The 20,754-nt window shown below is 43.0% G+C and overlaps 2 protein-coding genes across 4 annotated transcripts in view; both read right to left on the bottom strand.

The window, feature by feature from the left end:
• Positions 1 to 476: 476 nt before the first annotated feature.
• EFCAB10 (EF-hand calcium binding domain 10) lies at positions 477 to 4,687 on the bottom strand. The gene is made up of 4 exons (XM_054989299.1): positions 4,591 to 4,687; positions 2,385 to 2,546; positions 1,708 to 1,792; positions 477 to 665 (listed from the first exon to the last, which is right to left on the bottom strand). Exons 1-4 carry the CDS (start codon positions 4,685 to 4,687, stop codon positions 629 to 631), a joined length of 381 nt encoding a protein of 126 aa, XP_054845274.1. The 3' UTR covers positions 477 to 628.
• A 3,569-nt stretch (positions 4,688 to 8,256) lies between these two features.
• ATXN7L1 (ataxin 7 like 1) overlaps positions 8,257 to 20,754 on the bottom strand; it is a 92,650-nt gene continuing 80,152 nt past the window's right edge. For all 3 annotated transcript variants that reach the window (XM_054989116.1, XM_054989114.1, XM_054989115.1), the window contains 5 exons: positions 20,130 to 20,322; positions 18,460 to 18,581; positions 15,396 to 16,335; positions 14,677 to 14,751; positions 8,257 to 10,855 (listed from right to left, as the gene is read on the bottom strand). In XM_054989116.1, coding sequence (XP_054845091.1) covers positions 10,814 to 10,855; positions 14,677 to 14,751; positions 15,396 to 16,335; positions 18,460 to 18,581; positions 20,130 to 20,322 — 1,372 coding nt within the window. In that variant the 3' untranslated portion in view covers positions 8,257 to 10,813. The remainder of the gene's footprint in view (positions 10,856 to 14,676; positions 14,752 to 15,395; positions 16,336 to 18,459; positions 18,582 to 20,129; positions 20,323 to 20,754) is intronic.

The following is a 20,754-nucleotide window of genomic DNA, read 5'->3' as shown; positions in this document are numbered from 1 at the left end:
GGGCGGCATGGTGTGCAGCATATACTGTGGTTGTGACCCTCTCCCTACAGGAATGACAAACCTAACTAAATACAAGCCTGTGATCTTCAAAGGTATCACGCCGAAGTGGGAGAAGCACTTTATCTTCCCATGGTTAATACCTGTGTTGAGTTTACAGATGTGTAAAGAAATGTAAGACTGAACAACTCTGCATTCCATGTGATTGGTTATTTTGGTAAAACACACAGTTGTGCCTGAGTGATTTCGTAGGAATTCTGCAGTATAAAGCATGGAAAGATGCAATCCTGGTTTGACACAGGAAGCAGAATTGGGGTGGTGAGTTTCATAAGCAAGTAACAAATGTGGATGTGAGTCACTGAGCGTGCAGGATGGGGAAGACTAAACAAAACCCCAGAAGATCGTTTTTTGTCTCTGCCTTTGAAACGAAATGGAATTACAACCTGCTTCACTGTATCTGAATTAAGACAAAGGAAAGATTATTTTGAAATATACTTTTATGAACCGAATATGAGATTCTACATCTGCCATAGTGGTGGAAGGGCTGGTACACAACAGGACCTCTACATAAATGGAATTCTTGGTTCTTCAGCAATAAAGTATAAAAGATTTTAGGGTAGAACACTCATGATTAAAATGCGGCCCACATCTCTGCAAATTTTTTCATCCTGCGGAAGAGGCAAAAGAGCTGTAGTGAATGCACAGAAATTATACCTGCCTCCAAGATTGTGCTTCGCTAATTCTGGGAAGAAACTTTAACTGCCTTCTTCTGTGTTGTGTTTTCAGCTGCAGAACTACCAGTTTTGCATCCTGTTAATTTCAGTGGGATAAAGCAGATTCTTAACTCACTAAACTGCAGGAGATTCTAAACTGGTCTCTATAAGAAGGAAAACCAGAGGTATCTCAGCAATCTTCCAAAAAACCTACTTTTGAAGGGATGAGGAAGGGAAACTTTGGTATCGTTCGTATCTTGACCCCCACTGCATCCTCAAGGGTTTGAGGCAAACCTTGACTCCTCTGGGGGTACTCCAGCCCTAACCTTGGGGGGTCAATTCCCATTTTCCTCTAAATTTTAGCCACATTTCTGTATCTTCTTTCCCCCCCCCCCCCTCAGATCAATGCACAAAACACACTCCATGTGGGAATAAGACTGTGGAAGGTGGCAGAGAGTTAAGAGAGAAAGGGGCCAAAGGGAAGGAGCTGGGGGAAACTTTACACACAACCAGAAAGGGGAGGTGTGCCCTTGGCGGGAAAAGAATTGGCCAGCAGTGGGGACAAGACGAGACTAAATTCGTGTGTATCAATCAAGCACCCAAATATTTGGCTGTAGTCCCTACTGTTTGGCCCTAGTCCCTAGAATAATAGTTGGTCCAAGCCACATACTCTTGGGTTACTGTAATTAGAATTTTAAGTATATCTCTGGAATTGTTCTAATTCAAAACTTCCTGAACATTTACAATCAAGTATTTCTAGAATACCACAACATCATAAACATTTCAAAGGGTGGAACTGCATATCATTTAGGAGCCAATTTCATTTGCTTCAAATTTGTTAGCTTATGTTACGAAAAAATAAGGTGGTATAAATACTCAGATTAAAAAAAATACAGCTAAGGGAACATCTGTTTCTTTTGAGACATCTGTCCCATAAAGACTCAGATGGTCTAAAGGACTCCACTCAAAATCAGACAACTCTAGATTATTAACTTACACATTTTCCTTGAACATTTCCAATGTAATTTGGTCTTCGTCTCTATAAATTACATCTTCAGTACTCAGTCCCATGCTTTGAAGTGCTAAACAGTGGAGGGGAGAGAAAGGAAGATGCTTATAAACCTGATGTTTAAACCCAGTTGGTCTTTCATTCCAGTCATTTATAAAGGAAAAAAATCAGTTTTTCTTCAGCGTTCTTCCAAACATCCCAATTTTCCACTGGAAAACAGAACAAATCCCCAGACTTATATACATATTTATTAGGGGAAAACCTTGCCTTAAGATGCATTTCATTCATTCTAAAGGAGAAAATATTTCACAGGTTTTTTTCTCACTAGAAAAAACTGAGGCACCTCAAAAAATTGGAGGGGGGGACTTCCCCATTTTTCTGATTTTCAGGCCTTCACATCTCTGCTTTGAGGAGGCATGCTTCTAAGCAACACCAGTTACAGTGTGTGTGGGGGGGGGGGCAGGTAGGACCACTTCTCAAACCGTTGTGATGGAATGTGTTTCCCAGTTCTTTTGGGGATGAAAACATGAAGTGGGCAAATGGTCCTATATCTGTTTTACTAAAATGAGGATATTATTGAAGCTATGTACCCTCACTTGCTGTGGCTTCTATCCTTGAAAACTGTCAGGTATTTAAAAATGTGGGGAAAAATCTAAAGTACTTACCTCCTTTGAACTGAGGTACAGTTATGTAGCCCTGGCCTGCAGTATCTAGCATATCAAACATGGCATTCAAGTTGGATTCGTTCATAAGATAAGGATAATCATTTGTCACTCTTGCAAGCTTTATTTTTTCCAGCATCTTTATCAAGAAATCTCTTGGTTTTTCTGTGACAGAAGAACATTGACCGCATTGTTGTTACACAATTTCAGTTAAGCTTTCTTTTTCTATTAAAATGGCAGGTACTAGGAAGGTTTCTGTGCTTAAGGATCTCGCCTACATTCTCGTGCTTCCTAGCGGGCAGTACAAAACGCCATGTCCAAATACTACAATATCAGCCTGTGACAAAATACAACAGCAGCACAAGCAGAGCCAAAGAAAATCTGTCTTCTATCTCTTTTATTTGTGAATTTTGAGTTACCTGCCAGAAGTCTGGGCACTGATAGTATCACAATTAGCCTAAAATTCTAGAGAATTCTGAGGCATTAAAAGTTTTTTCCTTCTATCAAATCTAACTCCTGGCTCCGCACTTTCAAAGGGGGAAATGGATGGTAAGTGGGCTTGTTAGTGTGCTCGTATATTGTTTTCCCATACCCAAAGTTTCTATGCCAAGGTGCCTGTAAATTTTCCCAGTAGAAGCAGCTTGGGGGAGGTGATTTGGGACTGGATAATGCAGGAGAAGGAATTGAAAAGCCCCTCCCCTGCTGGTTTCAACAGCAGTGTTTAGTATAAGTAGAAATCTACAAAATGGATTGTGGAACTACACACCAGTAAACTTACGTGGTGAGGAGCTTGAGTCCATGCTTGTTGAAATGTCTTTGGACTGTCCTATACTGGGCTGTAGCGACCCACACTGTGTAATCTGCCTTGAGTCTCGGTGAGAAAGGTGGACTATAAATAATGTAAATGTTCTGTGAAAGGGCCTTCTCAGGTGTTGCGGCAAGCCTCTCCCTCTTAATTACTATCTTCTGCCCATGTTTCATTGAGCATTCTCTCAATGATCCACCTTTCCCGATGTATTGTATGTGCTTTGTTTAATTGGTTTTATATGTATTTTTAAAATCTTATTTTAAAGGATTTTATGCACTACCTTGGGTCTATCAGTTGGGCAGAAAGGTGGCACCAACACTTTCTAAATATAAATAAAATAAAAACCTTAAGATCACTTATAATACACAGCAATTTTAGTTCTTGCAAGGATAATTATGTTAGCACATACATTTTTATTATTTTTAAAAAAATGCATACTGGGGGCTCCCTTAAATCAACTGTACCAAACATTCATCTTATAAAACCATTAGATTGCTAAACAAACTGAAGAAATAGTGGCCCATCACCAAAATTTCCACAAAACAACAGAGTTATAAAGATGCATCATAATACTGTACCCTCTGAAGATCCACTAAAAAGCCTAAAATTATAAAAACGAAATGATTTGCCAGAAACTTGGTTACTCTTTGGAACACTACAAAATCTTAAACAGATATCCATAAAAGAAAATAGGCACTAACAAAGTACCTTTAAAAGGAACAAAAAGCTATTACAAATGTTATATTTGTTGTTAAGGCAATGTTGTATCTGAGCCTGATCTCAGATCTCAGAACCTAATGTAAATGTTCTGGTTAGTAATTGGTTGGGAGACGTCCAACGAAGACCTGGGTTGCAGAGGTAGGTAAAGGCAAACCACCTCCCCTTAGTCTCTTGCCATGAAAACCCCACCAGGGGTCGCTGTAAGTCGGCTATGACTTGAGGGCACTCTCCACAACCAGTAGTTCAGAAAAGGAAAAATAAAAGTTTATATTAAAAAACTCCCCTTTCGACTCGATGAGCCATCTGATATAAAGTAAAATAAAAAATGGTCCAGTAGCACCTTTAAGACTAACCAATTTTATCGTAGCATAAGCTTTCGAGAATCACAGTTCTCACGGCTAACTCCTCTGATTTAAAGTACTGAGCGAAGTTTCTACAGACACGTCCTTCCCTCTTCAGAGAAGATGCGAGCTGCGCTCCACACTTTTCTCGCCCTGATCTCTCAGACTATGCGCAGCCCCGCGACAACCCTCTTGACCCACTTTCTCACATTCATTTTCCAACCTGGGGGCAGGACCCGTGAACGGCACTGCTTTAACCGCGGGATCATTGAAAACCCAAGGGATGCGGCGGGAGCGCCCCGGGAGGAGAGCTCGGGAGCCTCCCGCGAGGCAGCCTCACCTGGGCGGTGATAGAGCAGCAGCGCGCTCAGGTTGTGCAAAAGGTCCGGGATTTTGTGCTGCTCCAGGTACCTGCAGCCTTCCTCTTCGCGGTCCATCGCCGTTGCTAAGGAAACCGAAGGGAACGCTCGCTCACGCCGCTCTAGGGCGAGTCACGTGGCGGCGTGCGCCCAATCAGCGGCGACATTAGGCTTCCCTCTTCATGTCCTCCCCCCTCCCGTTCAGGCCTCTTCGGAGCCGGCGGTTTCCTGACAGGTTTTGCCAGGCGGCGGCGGCGGGGAGAAGTCGCCCCGCCGGAGCGCAAAAACGAGGAGAGCGCCAGAGGCAGTTTGAATTCTGAAAAGGAGGCGCTGCAATGACGCCCACCTGGAAGCAGGACCCGTCCAGCCAAAACTCACACATTGGTTCTTTCTGACCGCCCTTCAGAAGCCAGAGCCCCCACGGGTGGTTATGCCAGAATAAGCGTATCAGTCTTTACCCAACAACATTTTAGAGGCGGAACAAAATCTGTGGTTGAAGTAACGGGTCAGGATAGGGTTGCCAGCCTCCAGGTAGTGGCTGGAGAGCTCCTGGAATTACAGCTGGTCTCCAGGCCACAGAGATCAGTTCACCTGGAGAAAATGGCTACTTTGGGGGGGTGGACTTTATGGAATTATGCCATGCCAAGGTCCTTTCCCTCCCCGTACCCCACTTTCTCCAGGTTTCATCCCCCCCCCCCAATCTCCAGGAATTTCTCAACTTGGAGCTGGCAACCCTAGGTCAGGATAAAGTGTGTGGAGTCAGTTGGCAAGCTTTTCCCTCAGCAGAAGTAGAGGGGCGTCACAAGAACATTCTGTGGGAAGAGAGACTATGCCCTTGTGGAAGAGGAGCAGTGGAAACGGCAAAGCACAATTGTGTGAAGTCTAAAATGCCCTCCCCACCAAATACAGTAGCTATTCTCCCTTGGGTCAGTCACAGCTCTTCCAGAGCTCTCTCACCCTCACCCACAGAGCTTTTTTTCAGCTGGAACCAGGTGAAATGGAGTTCCGGAACCTCTTGAAAATGGTCACATGGCCGGTGGCCCCGCCCCCTGATCTCCGGACAGAGGGGAGGTTAGATTGCCCTCCACGCCACTGGAGCGGCAATCTCAACTCCCCTCTGTCTGGAGATCAGGGGGCGGGGCCACCAGCCATGTGACCATTTTCTCCGAGGGCAACCCACTGAGTTCCACCACCTCTTTTCCCAGAAAAAAAGCTGTGCCCACCCACCTCACAGGGTGACTGTTGTGAGGGTAATAACATACTTTGTAAACTAAGTGGACCTTAAGTTGTCCTGAAGGGCGGTATAGCAATCGAATGTTGTTATTATTAGTATTGAGAGTCTTCCAGGCTGCTCAAACCAAGCTTAAGTGGAAATGCTGCTTATGGGGGAGAAAGAACAGCTAACAATAGCAACTAGGGTTGCCAGGTCCAGGTTGGAAAATTCCTGGAAATTTTGGGAGTGGAGCCTGGAGAGGGCAGGGTTTGGGGAGGGGAGAGACCTCAGAATAGTATAAGGCCATAGAGTCCACCCTCCAAAGCAGCCATTTTCTCCAGGGGAACTGATCTCTGTCACCTGGACATCAGTTGTAATTCCAGGAGATCTCCAGCCACCACCTGGAGGCTGGCAACCCTAACAGCAACTGCAACATTTTGTGCAGCTCTTTGCAAAGCCCGACAGAACACCCAAGATATAAAAGGGACTAGCAGCTAACTTACTTCAAGCCACTGTTGAGGGGGGATAGAAATTACTGAGCACAATTTTATAGCAATTTTAGGTTGCTATACCTCTCTGTTTTAATTCATTTATAGGTAATTTATTTTCTCTAGTCCAACCTGTTGGTGATTGTTTTTAACAACTGATGGTAAGCAAACTGTTTGATTGTAAGTTATGCTGGTCAATGACCGTAATAAACACTGATCAATTGTGTGAAGTCTAAAATGCCATTAGATTAGTTTATTTTTACTGCTTCAGACTAACTCAACTAGCCCTGCCCAGAATGTCTTAGAGCCAAGCTACAAGTGACACCTGACACAAGTTGGACACTTGTCAGCTTCCCTCAAGTTTTGATGGGAAATGTAGGCGTCCTGGTCTTGCAGCTGTAATGGAGAGCCAAGCTGTAAAACCAGGACGCCTACATTTCCCATCAAAACTTGAGGGAAGCTGACAAGTGTCCAACCTGTGTCAGGCCTCACTTGTAGCTTGGCTCTTATTTTCCTGTCAGGACTCCTGTAATTTCAGCAGGTTGAAGGGGGTGCTGAAAATTCAACATGCAGCTTTTTTTGGTTTACCAGTACTTTGTGTGTGTGTGTGTGTGGGGGGGGGGGGGACAGAGGACATCTCCACCAGCTGTTTCTCTGCTTAAACCCAAGACAGGCACAGGACCTGGACTTTGCAACTTTATCTCACTCCTTAATAGATAGTGGCCTGCCTTGTTTACAGGGAAGGTCTGAAAAGCATGGTTTCTTCCTCCTAGGAGCCCAGCGCAGCATACATGATCCTCCCACCCTTCATATTATCCTCACAACTGCCCTGCAAGGTAGTAGGTTACGCTGGGCATGTGGTTTGTTTAAGGTTAACCCAACAAATTTCATGGCAGAGTAGGGGCAGATCCTAGACTGGCAGCAACATCTAACACAACACACTGGCGCTCCAGCAATAGCCTTGTCCCAGGTGAAAATGCATTTTACTGCCCTTGTCTCATGTATTAAAAGATGTACATGGGAAATGAATGAGGGAACAGAATTCCCCCTTTAGCCCCCTCTCCAGCAGATCTCCTGTTCCGTAAGAGAAGGAAGGAAACGAGGATGCAATCACCAGCTACCTCTAGACTAGGTAGGAGAGACCATTGTAAAGAATGTATCCCCCCCGCCCCGAAATGTCCCATTAGCCCCATGCCTGTACAGCGTTGTTGCATAGGCATGGGCCTGACTTTTATGTCTCTATCCAAATACACAGCTGTTCGGCCATGGAATAGTTGGTGAAATACAGGCCGCCTCAGATAATTTTGACCGATAAGCAACATTAAGCCAGGCAATGGGATTGCATTAAGGCTTTTTCGCAAGTTTGCATCTGACAATAGTATGCATTCTATTAATCGGTGCGCTGCCTCCAAAATTTCAGTGCACATCAACCATGAAGAGACTTGGAAGGGGACAGGAACGACAACACTCTCAGTCTAACCTACCTGCCCTGATCTTTTTTTGTGAGGATGGTAGAGAGGAGAATTATGTAAGCTGTTGTGGGTCTCCATGGGGCAGAAAAGCAGGATATACATGAGGAAAATAAGTTGCATCTTGGAAACAAGGCGTTCACTCTAATTTCTGCCATTTCCCACCAAACTAACCCTACCTCCCTGGGAGCATTTTCCCCTTTATATTTTATGAAATGGAGAAGAAAGCTACTTTGGGTCTCCATGGGGATAAAGGCAGGGATATAAATGAAGAGATAAGGATTGTCACTCACTGAATTAATGCTGTTATTTTAAAATGGTTATTTTCTTGATATTGCATTTGTAACAAACAATATCCTATAAAGGAGTATAAGTTTGTCCTGATAAAAATTGTTTTTCTTTTGGAAAGATAATAAAAACCATTGTGCAAAGTTTTTTTTTTACAAACATATAAATTATTTTATTTACAAAGCCATGTTACAAAAAATAATAATAAAATAATAATAATAATAAAGCAAAAACCTCAAAAAACAAACAAATAATACAATCGCTCACTAGAGAATATCTCCAGGCCTGGTGTTGAACCATGGCAGTATCAGTCAGATACATGTTTGTTCTTTTTTTGTTCCTTTTTTCAAAACTGTAAGCCATAAAGTTTGCTATTTACACCTACTTTCAACACTTACAATTATCACAAGCATGGAATGGGTCTCTCTGATACTGCTAATACATAAAAGGTGCAGAAGAATGAAAATACTTAGTGTTACAAAATATGGGCTTGTAGAAAAGAAATTGACTGTACATGTATGGCATTTTTCTTTCAGAATGATTGGACATGCTTTCTTCAAAAGTCTTCTGGAAAAAGATTCTAAAATCTGTAGTAGGAAAGCACAACAGAGGAGGTGCAAATTCATTTCTGTGCAATGGTTTATACTCCCCATGACTGACCAGCTATGCAAAACCCACAGAGTTTTGTTAAAGTGCCATGGGTCAACAGCATAACAAAATATAAGGTGTAAATAGAAAAAATTTATTTTTCTTCTTTTAAACAATAGATCACTGAGAATCAGCAATAGAATATGCTGTAAAAACTATTCTCTACAAAGGTTGATCAGCACTATGTACAATTGTTAACATTGATACAAAAGAAGGCATACAAGTTACCCAAGTTGCGCGCTTTTTAAAATTTTAAATATGGCTGACAGGCCTATGCATTGCGTATGTGTAACAACCAAAGCTGCTGAGCCTCTATTGCTGGAAACGAATCAGAGTCTTCAGGGGGGAAAATAGGGACGGGGGAAAAAAGAGTTGAATGAATGGTACATTAAAATACATTATAGGCTGGTCCAATTTATATCCTTTTCTAAAAATAATTTTACTTCTCAGGCTGAACATTTTTTACCAATAAAATTGTTTTAAAATGTAGGGGACAAAAAAAGATTTGGGGGGGGGGGTTCATTTGATACTTAAGTTTCCAAAATGCTGTCAGGCCTAAGCCAGTTTTAAAAAAGTATACATATATAAGCAGCATTCAAAAAACACTCTCTGTGTCACCACAGTTCCGATTCCTACACAAAATGCATGTTAAGAGTAAAAAACAAACCTTAACACGACTGAATTCCTCCTTCAGTCACTAAGACTGCTATTAAATTTAAGAAGCAGTCACTGAATCTCCTCTGGAAATAGAAATGGTCGTTCACCAAACAGAGGGTGTTATTGAGATTTAAAAACTCCTGCAGTTGTACAACACAAAATAAATTATTTTTAAAAAACACTAATAAACAAGGCTTTGCTCCTAAAACTGAAGACAAAAAAGACCTGTGCAAAAATAACAAAGATATGTACACATTTTTTCTGCCTGAAGAAATGTACAATTAAAACATAACTCAAAGTACATGAAGAATATAAAACATTGCTTAACCGTTCCTAAGTTTCATGTTGTTCATGAAACTATTTCTGTCGGCTCCAAAATATAGCAAAACATAAATTATTACAAAATTAACACTATAAAATTTACCTTAAGAATATCTTCTATTCCCACCCACCCCCAAAGGGCCTATTCTTGTTTACAACTGTTAAACATTTTATAAGTTTTAAAACCTGCCTTAGGCCTTTCTTTAAAAAAGAAAAAAGTATCCATCTCTCCCTTTTTGCATTCTTTTCTCCTTTACCCACAAGATGTAAATAAACCAGCATATAAGTGCACTTTTTAACACTGTAGAAATAAAACTTAACTCCTCTGTAGTAATTTTGCAGTACCCTACCTAGTATTACTGATTTTCTGATTACAAAATCTACTTTTATAAAAAATTATTCAGTAATTCCTGTAAAACATTGACAGTGCAATTCAACTGATGCAAATTCAGTATGTCCAACTCCTGTCTCCGCAAAAACACAAATTCTTTCATTAAGGAGAAGAGTAGCATGGATTCTTCAAGGCCCTCCATCGACCCGTGAAGACATTTTTATGCAGTGATCCTACCAATGGGAGCAAGGTGCATTAACCCCTTCAGGCACTGAGAGGTTTAGGAACACCATCATGATCAGGAGGAGACGTCACACACTGAACTCACCAGCAGAAGTCAACAAAACTTGTGGGAGCAAAATACTTCCCCAATGTTAGCTGCTGTTGAGAAATGCACTTGGCAATTGTTTAACCACAGGGCAACAATAAATACAGAAGTTACCGTCAATTTGAAATAACAAACGGTTTGTATGTGTGGGGGAGGTTAAATACATTTTAGCCACACATGGCATAAGTTTGGAATGTCCACTGCTGTCATTGTTACAGAAACAACAATGCAACAATTTGCTTAAAAAGGCATCAATCCAAATCAAACCAGATTGCACAGATCGGAGGCCAATGTATGAACAAAAAATAAATCACTTTTACAATCTTTTTGTAGATTTCAATTTAAAAAAACCACCACGAATCTATGTAAATTAAAACCATCTGCAGGACACAGAAAATAAACAAGTAACTCTAGAGTAGGGCTGCTAAGAGCTAAAGATTATAGGCTGGTTGCTTTCCTCATTATGGAAGAGTCCTTATCCTACCCGTCCGGTTTATTGTCTTCTGAAAAAGAAAAGAGAGCCAATTTTAGAAGAGGCTTTTTTCACAGTGTGGCAAAATGAGTTTTGCACTGCAACAATAAATGCATTTGGTGCTGTAACAGAAAACTTGAAAGAAAAGCTGCCCTTCCTCTATGGAGCTCAGTTTTAAACAAGTTCAAATTACATTAGACTCTACATAAAATGCTCTATTGATCCTTTAAGGAAATCGCATGTAAAAGTTACACTTCTCATTTATAAATCAAACGTCTATGTTAGCAATAGGCAGATACTGAACAGATCTTTTCACACTGTGTATCTGGCAACTTTGGGCACAGTAGCCCGAAGGGTCAAGAAGAGCTGCATGAGAGATCTAATGATCAGGGGTTTTTTTTCTGCCAGAACACTCCGGAACGGTGTTCCGGCAGTTCTCAAAACTGCCCCCATGCTCCTGGCCGTTTGGGGCCCGAAATGGCCAGGATCGAGCCCAAATGGGCCTGGAATGGGCTGCTGCCAGGCAGGGAAATACTCCTCCACATGGAAGTGGCCCGATCCCGGCCATTTCGGGCCCGATCCTGTAAAGATCCTGCCAAGAAATTACAAAAGACCCCACTGGTTGTTTTTTTGAAGCTTTATTGTAAAACCTAGTGTCAAGATATTACGAAGGTATGGTTAGGTATAAGGCACATGCAAAATCCAGTAACACGTATACTTCAGATCCACCCTGAGCCTGCTAGTGTGGGGAGGGCGGAATTCAAATCAAATATAAATAAATTTAAAAAAAATCAGTTTCCCCCCCCCTTTTGGAGGGTGGGCCTGAACGCCTGAGAGCTCAAGGCCACCCTGCCAGCTGCACAACCTTAAAGCAGCAACCTGGCTGCACAACCTTGGAAGAGCAGCTCAGATGCATCATCCCCCACCCTTGGGACCGGTGTCAGATGCCAACATCCTGACAGATCCTGGTTGTTTTAGGCCCAAAATAGCTGAAACAGGCCCCAAACAGCCAGAATCGGGCCTCTGCCAGGTGGAGGAGCACTTCCCCCCGGTAGTGGCCCAATTCTGGCCGTTTCAGGCCCCAAATGGGCCTGAAATGGCCAGGATCGGGCCGCTACTGGGCAGAGGAACACTCCCCTGCCTAGCAGCATCCTGATCCTGGCTGTTTCAGGCCAGAATTAGGCCGAAACGGGCCAAAAATGGCTGAAATGGGGCCTGAAATGGCCAGAATCAGCCCCAAAATTGCCAGGATATGGCCACTGCCAGGCAGGGGAATACTCCCCCACTCAGCAGCAGCCCAATTCTGGTTGTTTCGGGCCTGATCCTTGCCGTTTTGGACCCAAAATGGCCAAAACAGGCCCGAAGTGGCCAGGATCGGGCCCAAAGCGGTCAGGATCGAGTTGCTGCCAGGCGGAGGAACACTCCCCTGCCTGGCAGCATCCCGATCCTGGCTATTTTAAGGCCCTAATTGGGCTGAAACAGGTCTAAAATGGTTGAAACAGGCCCAAAACAGTTAGTATTGGGCCTGAATCGACCTGGGGCGGGGAGGTGAGTGGACTCGAATAGTGGGAGCGCTCCTGGGGGGGCCACGCCCCACACGATGATGTCCCTTCTCGGAACTGACATCATTGTGCAGTCCCAGGGGCACGCTCGCACTTTGCGCATGCGCGTGTGATACCACTGAGTTCCACCACCTCTTTTCTCAGAAAAAAAGCTCTGGTCAACACCTGTAACATCTGAGTACCTTACACATACAAGCATTCAGCTTAAATCTCCACTTTGAGATTTCAGCAACCTCAACACCACATTTTGTGGCCTAGGCCAGTAGGAAATGCATCTCTGAAAGTTGCTGGATTGTATCCTGTGGAAAATTTCCACTAATGGAAGACAGAAGTGATTTTTGCCTATTCACCCCTTCTGTTGCAGATCTCCCTCCAGGCCTCTCCATGCAACTCCGGTGCATTCTCTGTCCTCTAAGAGCAGCATTTTGGGAATCATTTCAGGCTGCAGGTAGGCAGGGGGGAAAGAGGAAGTCCCGTCCCACTGATGGAAATAATGGCTTGGATCCTTCCAACAGTAGAGATTAACCACCAGATCCTAGCTATTATATATACTAGATTTCTCACAGGATCCAAGCGATTATATATACTAGATGATGTCTATATGTATGGTCATAATAAACCGATGTGTTTACAGGATATAATTTCATTTGTACTATGCATGCCTAGACAAAATCTTGACATATCCTTCTGAAATTTGTTTGTTTGTTGAAATTTGTTTAAAATCAGAGCAATTCCCAAAAAACATACACAACTTTTCAAGACTTTAAAGCAGGTGATAATGGATTTAAAAGGCAAACGAGAGAAAGTTTTTACATCAAGATATGGCATTTTAAAAACAGTCACCTGTTCTTAATTATGTACAAAGATTTCACACTTTAACAGTAAGAAAAGCTTTTTTACAAACTGGTTTTCCCATGGGTATCTGACACCTGTGTGTGTGTCTCTCTCTCTCTCTCTCTCTCTCTCTCTCAAGCTGGGGCAGAATTTCTCCACATAAGGTGGAACTGCGCAAAAAATAAGATGACACATGTCTGAGATATATGGAGAATTTTAAAGCAGATACAAGATTGTATATTTCAGTTGAACCCCATGATGTGTTAAAAGTGTTAATGCAAATAAATAATCATCAGCACTAAATTGCCACAAGGAAGATTTCACCCAAAATTAGAATATTCCTCCTACAGGTTCCTAGTTCAATAGAGGTCTGTGTATTTTCAGAGATTAATAAATTAACCTCAACCTCAATCTTCCTCTGGGAAAGTCACTATACAACTGACCTAACTTTCATGGCTGTTGTGAGGATCGGGGAGATAACACTTGAAGGCAGATTTTTATATAGCCAAACTATAAGCATCGTTATCAGTATTAATTTCACCTGAGGACCATCCGATACAGTTGCCTGTATTTTTCCTGTTAGCTAGAAAGCTATTGTAGTATCAGCTCTGCAAGGTAATCTATATGATAGTTTTTGTACACAAACTGGAAAGGAAACCGTATTTCAGTGCATTTTCCGTGAACTCTGGAGCTTGGAGAAGGGAGGCCAACACAGCTTGTCCAGCAGCAGGCCCTTCAAACACCTTAAATGCCAGAAGTACTACTTTTTATCAGCCCCCTGGGTCTAAGAAGGGAGGAATTTTTGATCTGTGAACATGTGTAAAAAATGTAATGTGTGAATGGCTCCAAAGCTATTTTCACTTAACATTTCCAGTTTCCTGCATCTGCCAAGAAAAAAAAAAAGTAAAACTTTTATTGGCAGATAGACATGAACTTTTTTTAATGACCTGTTTCTGAGTCGTAAAAAGCAGAACGATCACAACCAACACGTCCTAGATTAACCGGCATTCTTAGCGTTTGCTACACTCTTGACAACCCAGAGAAAAATGAAACCATTTCCGTTCCATTAACCAAAACCTCCGTCTGGATGCCCAGAAGCAATTTTTACTCCCTGCAGCAGAAAGGCCGTTCAGAAGCCTACAATGGAGCTACTACCTATTAATATAAATAAAGGACTACAGTGCCAGGTGTGGACCAGAGAAACCTGGGTTCAAATCCCTAACTCAACCATGAGGCTCCCTGGGTAACACTGAACCGATCACTACCTCTCAAGCTTAACCTACCTCACAAGGTTGGTGGGAAGATAAAAGGAGGGAACAGTATTTCACTCTGAGCTTCTTAGAGGAAGGGTGGGATAAAAAATTGTTCCAAAATGTAATGAGCCAGATTAGTTATTTCTTGTTCACATTAAAACAAACAAACTAGGATTTTATGGGGTTTTAAGGTCAGAACTCACTTGTTTGTTGTGCACTGGATTCGTTACACTTGAAGGACTGGATTGAGGCAAAGTTACGCTGCTGTTTTTTCCAATCTGCAAAAAAAGAAGCAATATTGAAAGACACAGGGGATCCAAACAGGAAATCTATCCTAGAAGCAAGTCAAAACTTATTTTAGTCTTCTCTTAAACGGAGCAATTGTTTTGACCTTATTATTCTCATTTAGAAATATTCAGGAAAATGTTACAGTAGGGCTATCAATGGGGGTTAGACATATTCATGAAGACATAAATAAATGTTACACTGTATGGAAACTAGTTAGGCGTGTGTGTAATCATCTTTTGTGTGTTCATTTTAAGTATTTAAAAACTGTTCTTTTTTATCTGTACTTAACTTGGCTGGTCTTGCAACCGTAATAAATGACTGATTGGTTGAGATTCATGAAGAAGTCCACCAAGGGGCACTGCACCATGGTTAATAAGAGGAATCTCCACATTCAGAGCCAGTTAATCCTTTGGAACCCAATGCCAGGAAGCAATACCAAGAGAAGACATTGGACGCTGCCCTGTGTGTTGGCCACTGGGTAAAACAGGATGCTGGGCATGGGCCGCTGGCCTGATCCAGCAAGGCTCTTCTTGTTTTCCGTAACAGATTGAAAAGATGGCCTCAAACGTCACAGAAAAGCAGAAAGAAGGCAACCTCTGAATTGTTTACTAAGAGAAATGGAAGAATTCCTTACCTGTCGAGAGATGGAACTGTTTGGAGTATCTGGCACCGTAGAAATAAGGTTGGCAGTGCTCTTTTTATGAACACTATTCATACCAGGCAATTTAGTGATTTTACAGGCTTTGCTACTAGAACTAGAGTTTTTACGCTTTTTCCCTTCTGATTTGTCAAAACAAAGGGGTAGAGAAGACACTGCATTGTGTGCTCCCAGGGAGTGGTCCCCAGAATGATGAACGAGGGAAGGAATAGACAAGCTAGAGGAGTCAATACTGCTGACTACAATGCTCATGTGTTTCACTGAGTCTGTTGAGCTACTTGATAACGAAGTCCGTCCTGAGGGCTCCAATTTGGCACTGAGTGGGGTTGTTCCATTGTTTGTGCTGTGCACAGACATACTGTTAAAGGAAGATGTCGCCTGGTAAGAGTTCAAAGCGGAACTTGGGTTCAAGATACAGTTCTTTTTGTGGGACCCTGAAAATGAAGACGAGGAAGAGGAAGTCTGCAAGGACAGCGTGGAGGAAGAAGACGGTGGCCTTTTCTTTTTGTTATTCGAAGACTCGTCGCTGCGGCAGGACAGATCTCGGACTCTTGAGGATTTGCTGGTTTTTGTTTTGGATGGCTTGTGGGATGGGGAAGGAATGACGGCCGGTGCCGGCGACATGGCTGATGGAGTCTTAAAAGTCGAGTCGACGATACTCAGACTGGCAGCAACGTGGGGGAAAGTGGCGGCATGTGACGTCATGGAATTTGTATCAGACGTTGTTGCAAAAGCTGCACTGGAGGCCATGGCTGAAGTCATTATGTAGGAAGAAGGAATTCTTGAGCTCACTGGCGCCGAGGGAATATACGCTGAACTAGGGTTGCTGAAAGGCTGCAAAACCGATGCTGGGAAAGGGCTTGTGATATGTGCTGCTGGAGAGGGCATAGGGCTATCGACCGCAGGAGGGATTTTCCTAAAATGTGAAAGAAAAAACACACACATACTCGCATTGAAGTTCAGAGACATTTTGTTACCACATCATACACGTTTCTTCTGCCAAATGTTATACGGGGAAGAACAGCCTTCCTAGGACTGAGCAATAAAATAAAAACCAACCACAAAAAAGGGAGGGTCTGGGACTCAGTGGAAGGGCGCCTGCTCAGCATCCAGAAGGACCCAAGTTCAATCCCCAGCATCTCCAGTTAAAGATCAGGTAGTAGGTGTTGGGAAAGACCTTGACCCGAGACCTTGGAAAGCCGAAACCAGTCTGAATAGACAATATTGATCTACACAGACCAAGGGCCTGATTCAGTAACAGGCAGCTTCATGTGTTCCCATGTGGATGGGATGTCCAATCTGTGATGTTTGGATTTTCGCTCAGAGTCCTACAGTTTTAATACTGGGGCACACTCAGTGATGAAACCTGTGCAAAATTTTAGCTCCTACCCAAATTCTGGATAGCCACGGCAATGCTGGGTTAAAATGAAACCTGTATGCTTCTAAAGTGACGAGAGTGACAAATAGAAAGCCGTGCAAGGACTATCCCAATCCTAGACAGAATCCCGCCAAGTAGGGAAGCATTCCCTCCTGCCCCGAGGCCTGCAGGACCTACAGAGCAGTATTTCCGTTATCTCCACTACAGAAGCACACAGCTGCCCATACAGCTCAAAGCCCTGTTCATAAGGGTCTGTAAATACATGTACAATGTGTGTGTGTGTGGTGTATGCTTGATTTTTCTTTGAGTAATTTTCATGTTATTTTCAATGCACATACGGCTGAATATGTGATTTAAACCCACATTTATTCAGACACTCATCCCCACCGGTTTTATTTGAAGTGAACACGCATTGGCTTTTTCTTACTAACACAGGCACACACGAGCAGGCAAGATGTACACGAACAGGCAAAATGTGCTCACAGTAACCTATGAACTGGACTGATGGGAGGGGGCACTACAGAGAATGGGAAGTCAATGCATACCTCCCATATCCACTATCATTTCCTTGGTTTCTCTATACCCAGGGCTTTTTTTCTGGGAAAAGAGGTGGTGGAACTCAGTGGGTTGCCCTCGGAGAAAATGGTCACATGGCTGGTGGCCCCGCCCCCTGATCTCCAGACAGAGGGGAGTTGAGATTGCCCTCCGCGCCGGCGTGGAGGGCAATCTCAACTCCCCTCTGTCTGGAGATCAGGGGGCGGGGCCACCAGCCATGTGACCATTTTCAAGAGGTTCTGGAACTCTGTTCCCCCACGTTCCCCCTGAAAAAAATCCCTGTCTGTACCATGTTTTAATTGTGCTCAAGGTCGCACCTGCCCTCAACTGGATTGAACCCAACCTTTTGATTCGGGATTGAAAAAACTCAAATGCTACAGCCTTTTCCTTATCAGGGAAACACTTTGATCTGCTTGGTCTTTTCTGCACTTTTCCCATCTCTTTAATACCCTTTCTGAGAAGAGGCAAGCGGCAAACTACTTGAGCATCTGTGCCACAGAATGATACAATGACACTGTCGGTGTTATTTTAAATTCCTTTTCTTCACAGTCCTCACTGCCATCATTCTTGGAGTTGATGTCTCCACTGATGTACCCATCACAACACCTAAATAGCCTCAGTTTCCATTTCTAAGCTACAGCTAAAGACAAGTCAACATTCTAGGATTTGGCGTTCTACTTTTCCTGGTCATAGATCCAGAAAAGTTAGCGGTGTTAGTCTGTAGTAGCAAAATAGTAAAGAGTCCAGTAGCATCTTTAAAACTAATCTCACGATGCATCTGACGAAGAGAGCTGTGGTTCTCGAAAGCTTACACTCCAATAAAGTTAGTTGGTCTTAAAGGTACTGCTGGACTCTTTACTTTTCCTAGGTGTGCGGAGGTTGGGTGGGGAAAGCCAGACCACACAGCAGACCATAACATTGCTTCAAAACACAATTACGATGATTACTCCATCATAGTGCAGGTTCTGAATCGCTGGCACTAACACAGTAACATTATTTATGGTATTAGAGCGCGTTCTCTTTTTCAGCTTCATTAACATTGTCCATGATCAGCCAAAAGTTAGAAACGCAGAAGAGAGACTCAGAAAGCATAAATTGCTTGCTTACTTCCACATCTGGGAATTCAAGTGTTTTTCTACCATAGAATTTAACGCAAGTCGAAAACGATCCCATCTTCTATCGAAGACGTAGTACCCTCTTCCCATCAGGTGACTTCCAAATGAACAAAACTAAATCGGTTAAGGGAAAAAAAGGTCAAATTCTTTTGTCTGTAGAATCTAAAATAATGTCATTAAGTAACACATCATAGGAATTTGGAATTGCTAGAATAATTCTGAACAGACAGCTATTTTCCTGAACTGACTGACCAATGGCTGCATCCACACAGGGGTTTTTCCCCCCACATGGAATTCAAGAAGTGCCCCCACAATTAATGGGGACCCTCCATATAACACTGCGCTCATTCTAAGCACAGTTCACAATATTCCTGGGGCCTTCCTCTGCCATCTGGAGAAGAACAAAACGTGTTTTGTCTTCAGTTTAACGGGGCCATTCCTCTCCCCCTTTTAGCCCTTCAAAGGGCTTTTTGTTTTCATTTCCATGCCAAATCACTCTTTAGCAGAGATGGGCATGAACTGAAATATGAACCAAAGTTTGTGACAGACCAGGCCAGTTCGTGGTTCGCGAACCAGTGGTTCGTCAGAGCCCATTTCTGATGAACCGCCATGAACTTTAGGCTGGTTCATTTACTTCGTTTTTTGGTTTGTCACTGCAGACAGCCTGGCGCCAATCAATCACTTTCATAGGCAACAGGGGATGGATTTCCTGCAGACCTGCTGCTGGCCCAGAAGTGATGTTTTCACGAACCAAATGAACCGGTTTGCAAACCAGGGCAGGTTCGTGAAAGTCTGTGGTTCGTGAAATGTGACAATCCACGAACCGCACAGTTCATTTTTTTCCGGTTCATGCCCATCTCTACAGAAGAGAAAGAAAAAGTGAGAGGAAAGCGCCCCTCCCGGCCTACACACATCCCCACCAACATCATAGTTATGCCTGCACTTCTGCACAAATGTGATGGGGGAAAAGAGGAGCAGGAGTTGGAACTGGCGGAAGCAGCAAGTGGGGCAGGAACAGATAGGGCTGTGTGGACACCATTCCTGCCTGCTCCCACGCTGCAGTGTGTCGTCATGTCTATGTCTGAAAGCAGCCTATTATCACATTAAATGGTTTGCACGTCTACTTTCCCAAATTTGTGCTGCTGTAAAAAAAATAATTCTGGTCACTGATTTACTGTGAATGCACACTCTACTAGAATATAGAACAACTACTTCATGACCAAAATGGGTAGAAGCAGCCACGCAGGACTCCACAAGCACACAAATGCCTAGAAGATACAATTTTATTAGCTATGTGGCTGCCGTACTACTACTTTGTTTTGGTGGCATCTACATTGCTCCACCATCAACACCATGGCACACTGGCAGTGATTAATGTGACCAAAGAAGTGACCACTCTCAGTTCTAATACAGAGCATGGTTTAAGGCACAGAGTAGGTATGCGAGAGGCGATATTAGTCATTATTAACAACTCTACTGACTTAGGTATGCAGAGCATTTCATAATGCTTGCTTAACCTAACAACTCTACAAGTTAAATCTGGTTGAATGATCATGACTTTCTCCAGGTCACCCAGTGAGGGCCAATCAACACTTCACTACCGTAAACTTGAGAACAACGAATAACCAAGTTGACAGGGCAAAATACATGGAAGAGACATACCCCAAGAGGCCGTGGATGGTGTCCAGAATAGTGGCAGTCTAATTTTTCAGATTCTTCAGATCCATCCAATTCCCCTTCATCGCTAGATAATCGACTAGGCAAGTCTCCCGACATGGAAGTCAAAGGCACTTCCTGCGCATACCCACTGTGGTTTGAAGAACTGGTACTATTTATGCTATTTGTAGAGGAGGGTCTAAAAAAGATTGTTAAGGTTAAGTTGAATGATCAACAATGATTTGAGGCTCCATAGCCTTCCAAGCTAAGAGGTTTACAGTCCAATCCTAAAAATGCTTACTCAGGAACTAATCCCACGGAGTTCAAAAGGATTTCCTCCCGACTGAGCAAGAGCCAAAGACTGCAAAGCCTACCGACCCTCTGCAATAAGCCCCTCCCCCCCCACAACACAGCAAGACTGACTTCTGAATGGACGTGTATAGAACTGAGATATAATTTGTAACACAAGTTAAATAAGGAACTTTTTAAAAAACAAGGATATGCACCTTTACATGCTGTCCGTATGCAAACGCCAAACGTGATCCTTTAGACAACTGTCAGAAGACTGAGGTCAGAATAAAGATCTCTTATAGAAGCAACAGGGGGAAAGGAAGCCTACACTCAAAATCAA

Source organism: Eublepharis macularius, chromosome 9 (genome assembly GCF_028583425.1).
Source record: "Eublepharis macularius isolate TG4126 chromosome 9, MPM_Emac_v1.0, whole genome shotgun sequence".
NCBI classification, from domain to species: Eukaryota; Metazoa; Chordata; class Lepidosauria; order Squamata; family Eublepharidae; genus Eublepharis; species Eublepharis macularius.
Note: the sequence above shows the minus strand (reverse complement) of the source record. Positions and strands in the feature narration are given on the sequence as shown.

Coding starts and splice junctions, on each gene's coding strand:
- EFCAB10 (XM_054989299.1), bottom strand. CDS start 4,687: ATGGACCGCGAAGAGGAAGGCTGCAGGTACCTGGAGCAGCACAAAATC. Junction 1,793..2,384: donor TGTACCTCAGTTCAAAGGAG/GTAAGTACTTTA, acceptor TCCACTGTTTAG/CACTTCAAAGCATGGGACTG. Junction 666..1,707: donor GAAATGTTCAAGGAAAATGT/GTAAGTTAATAA, acceptor CCTCTTCCGCAG/GATGAAAAAATTTGCAGAGA.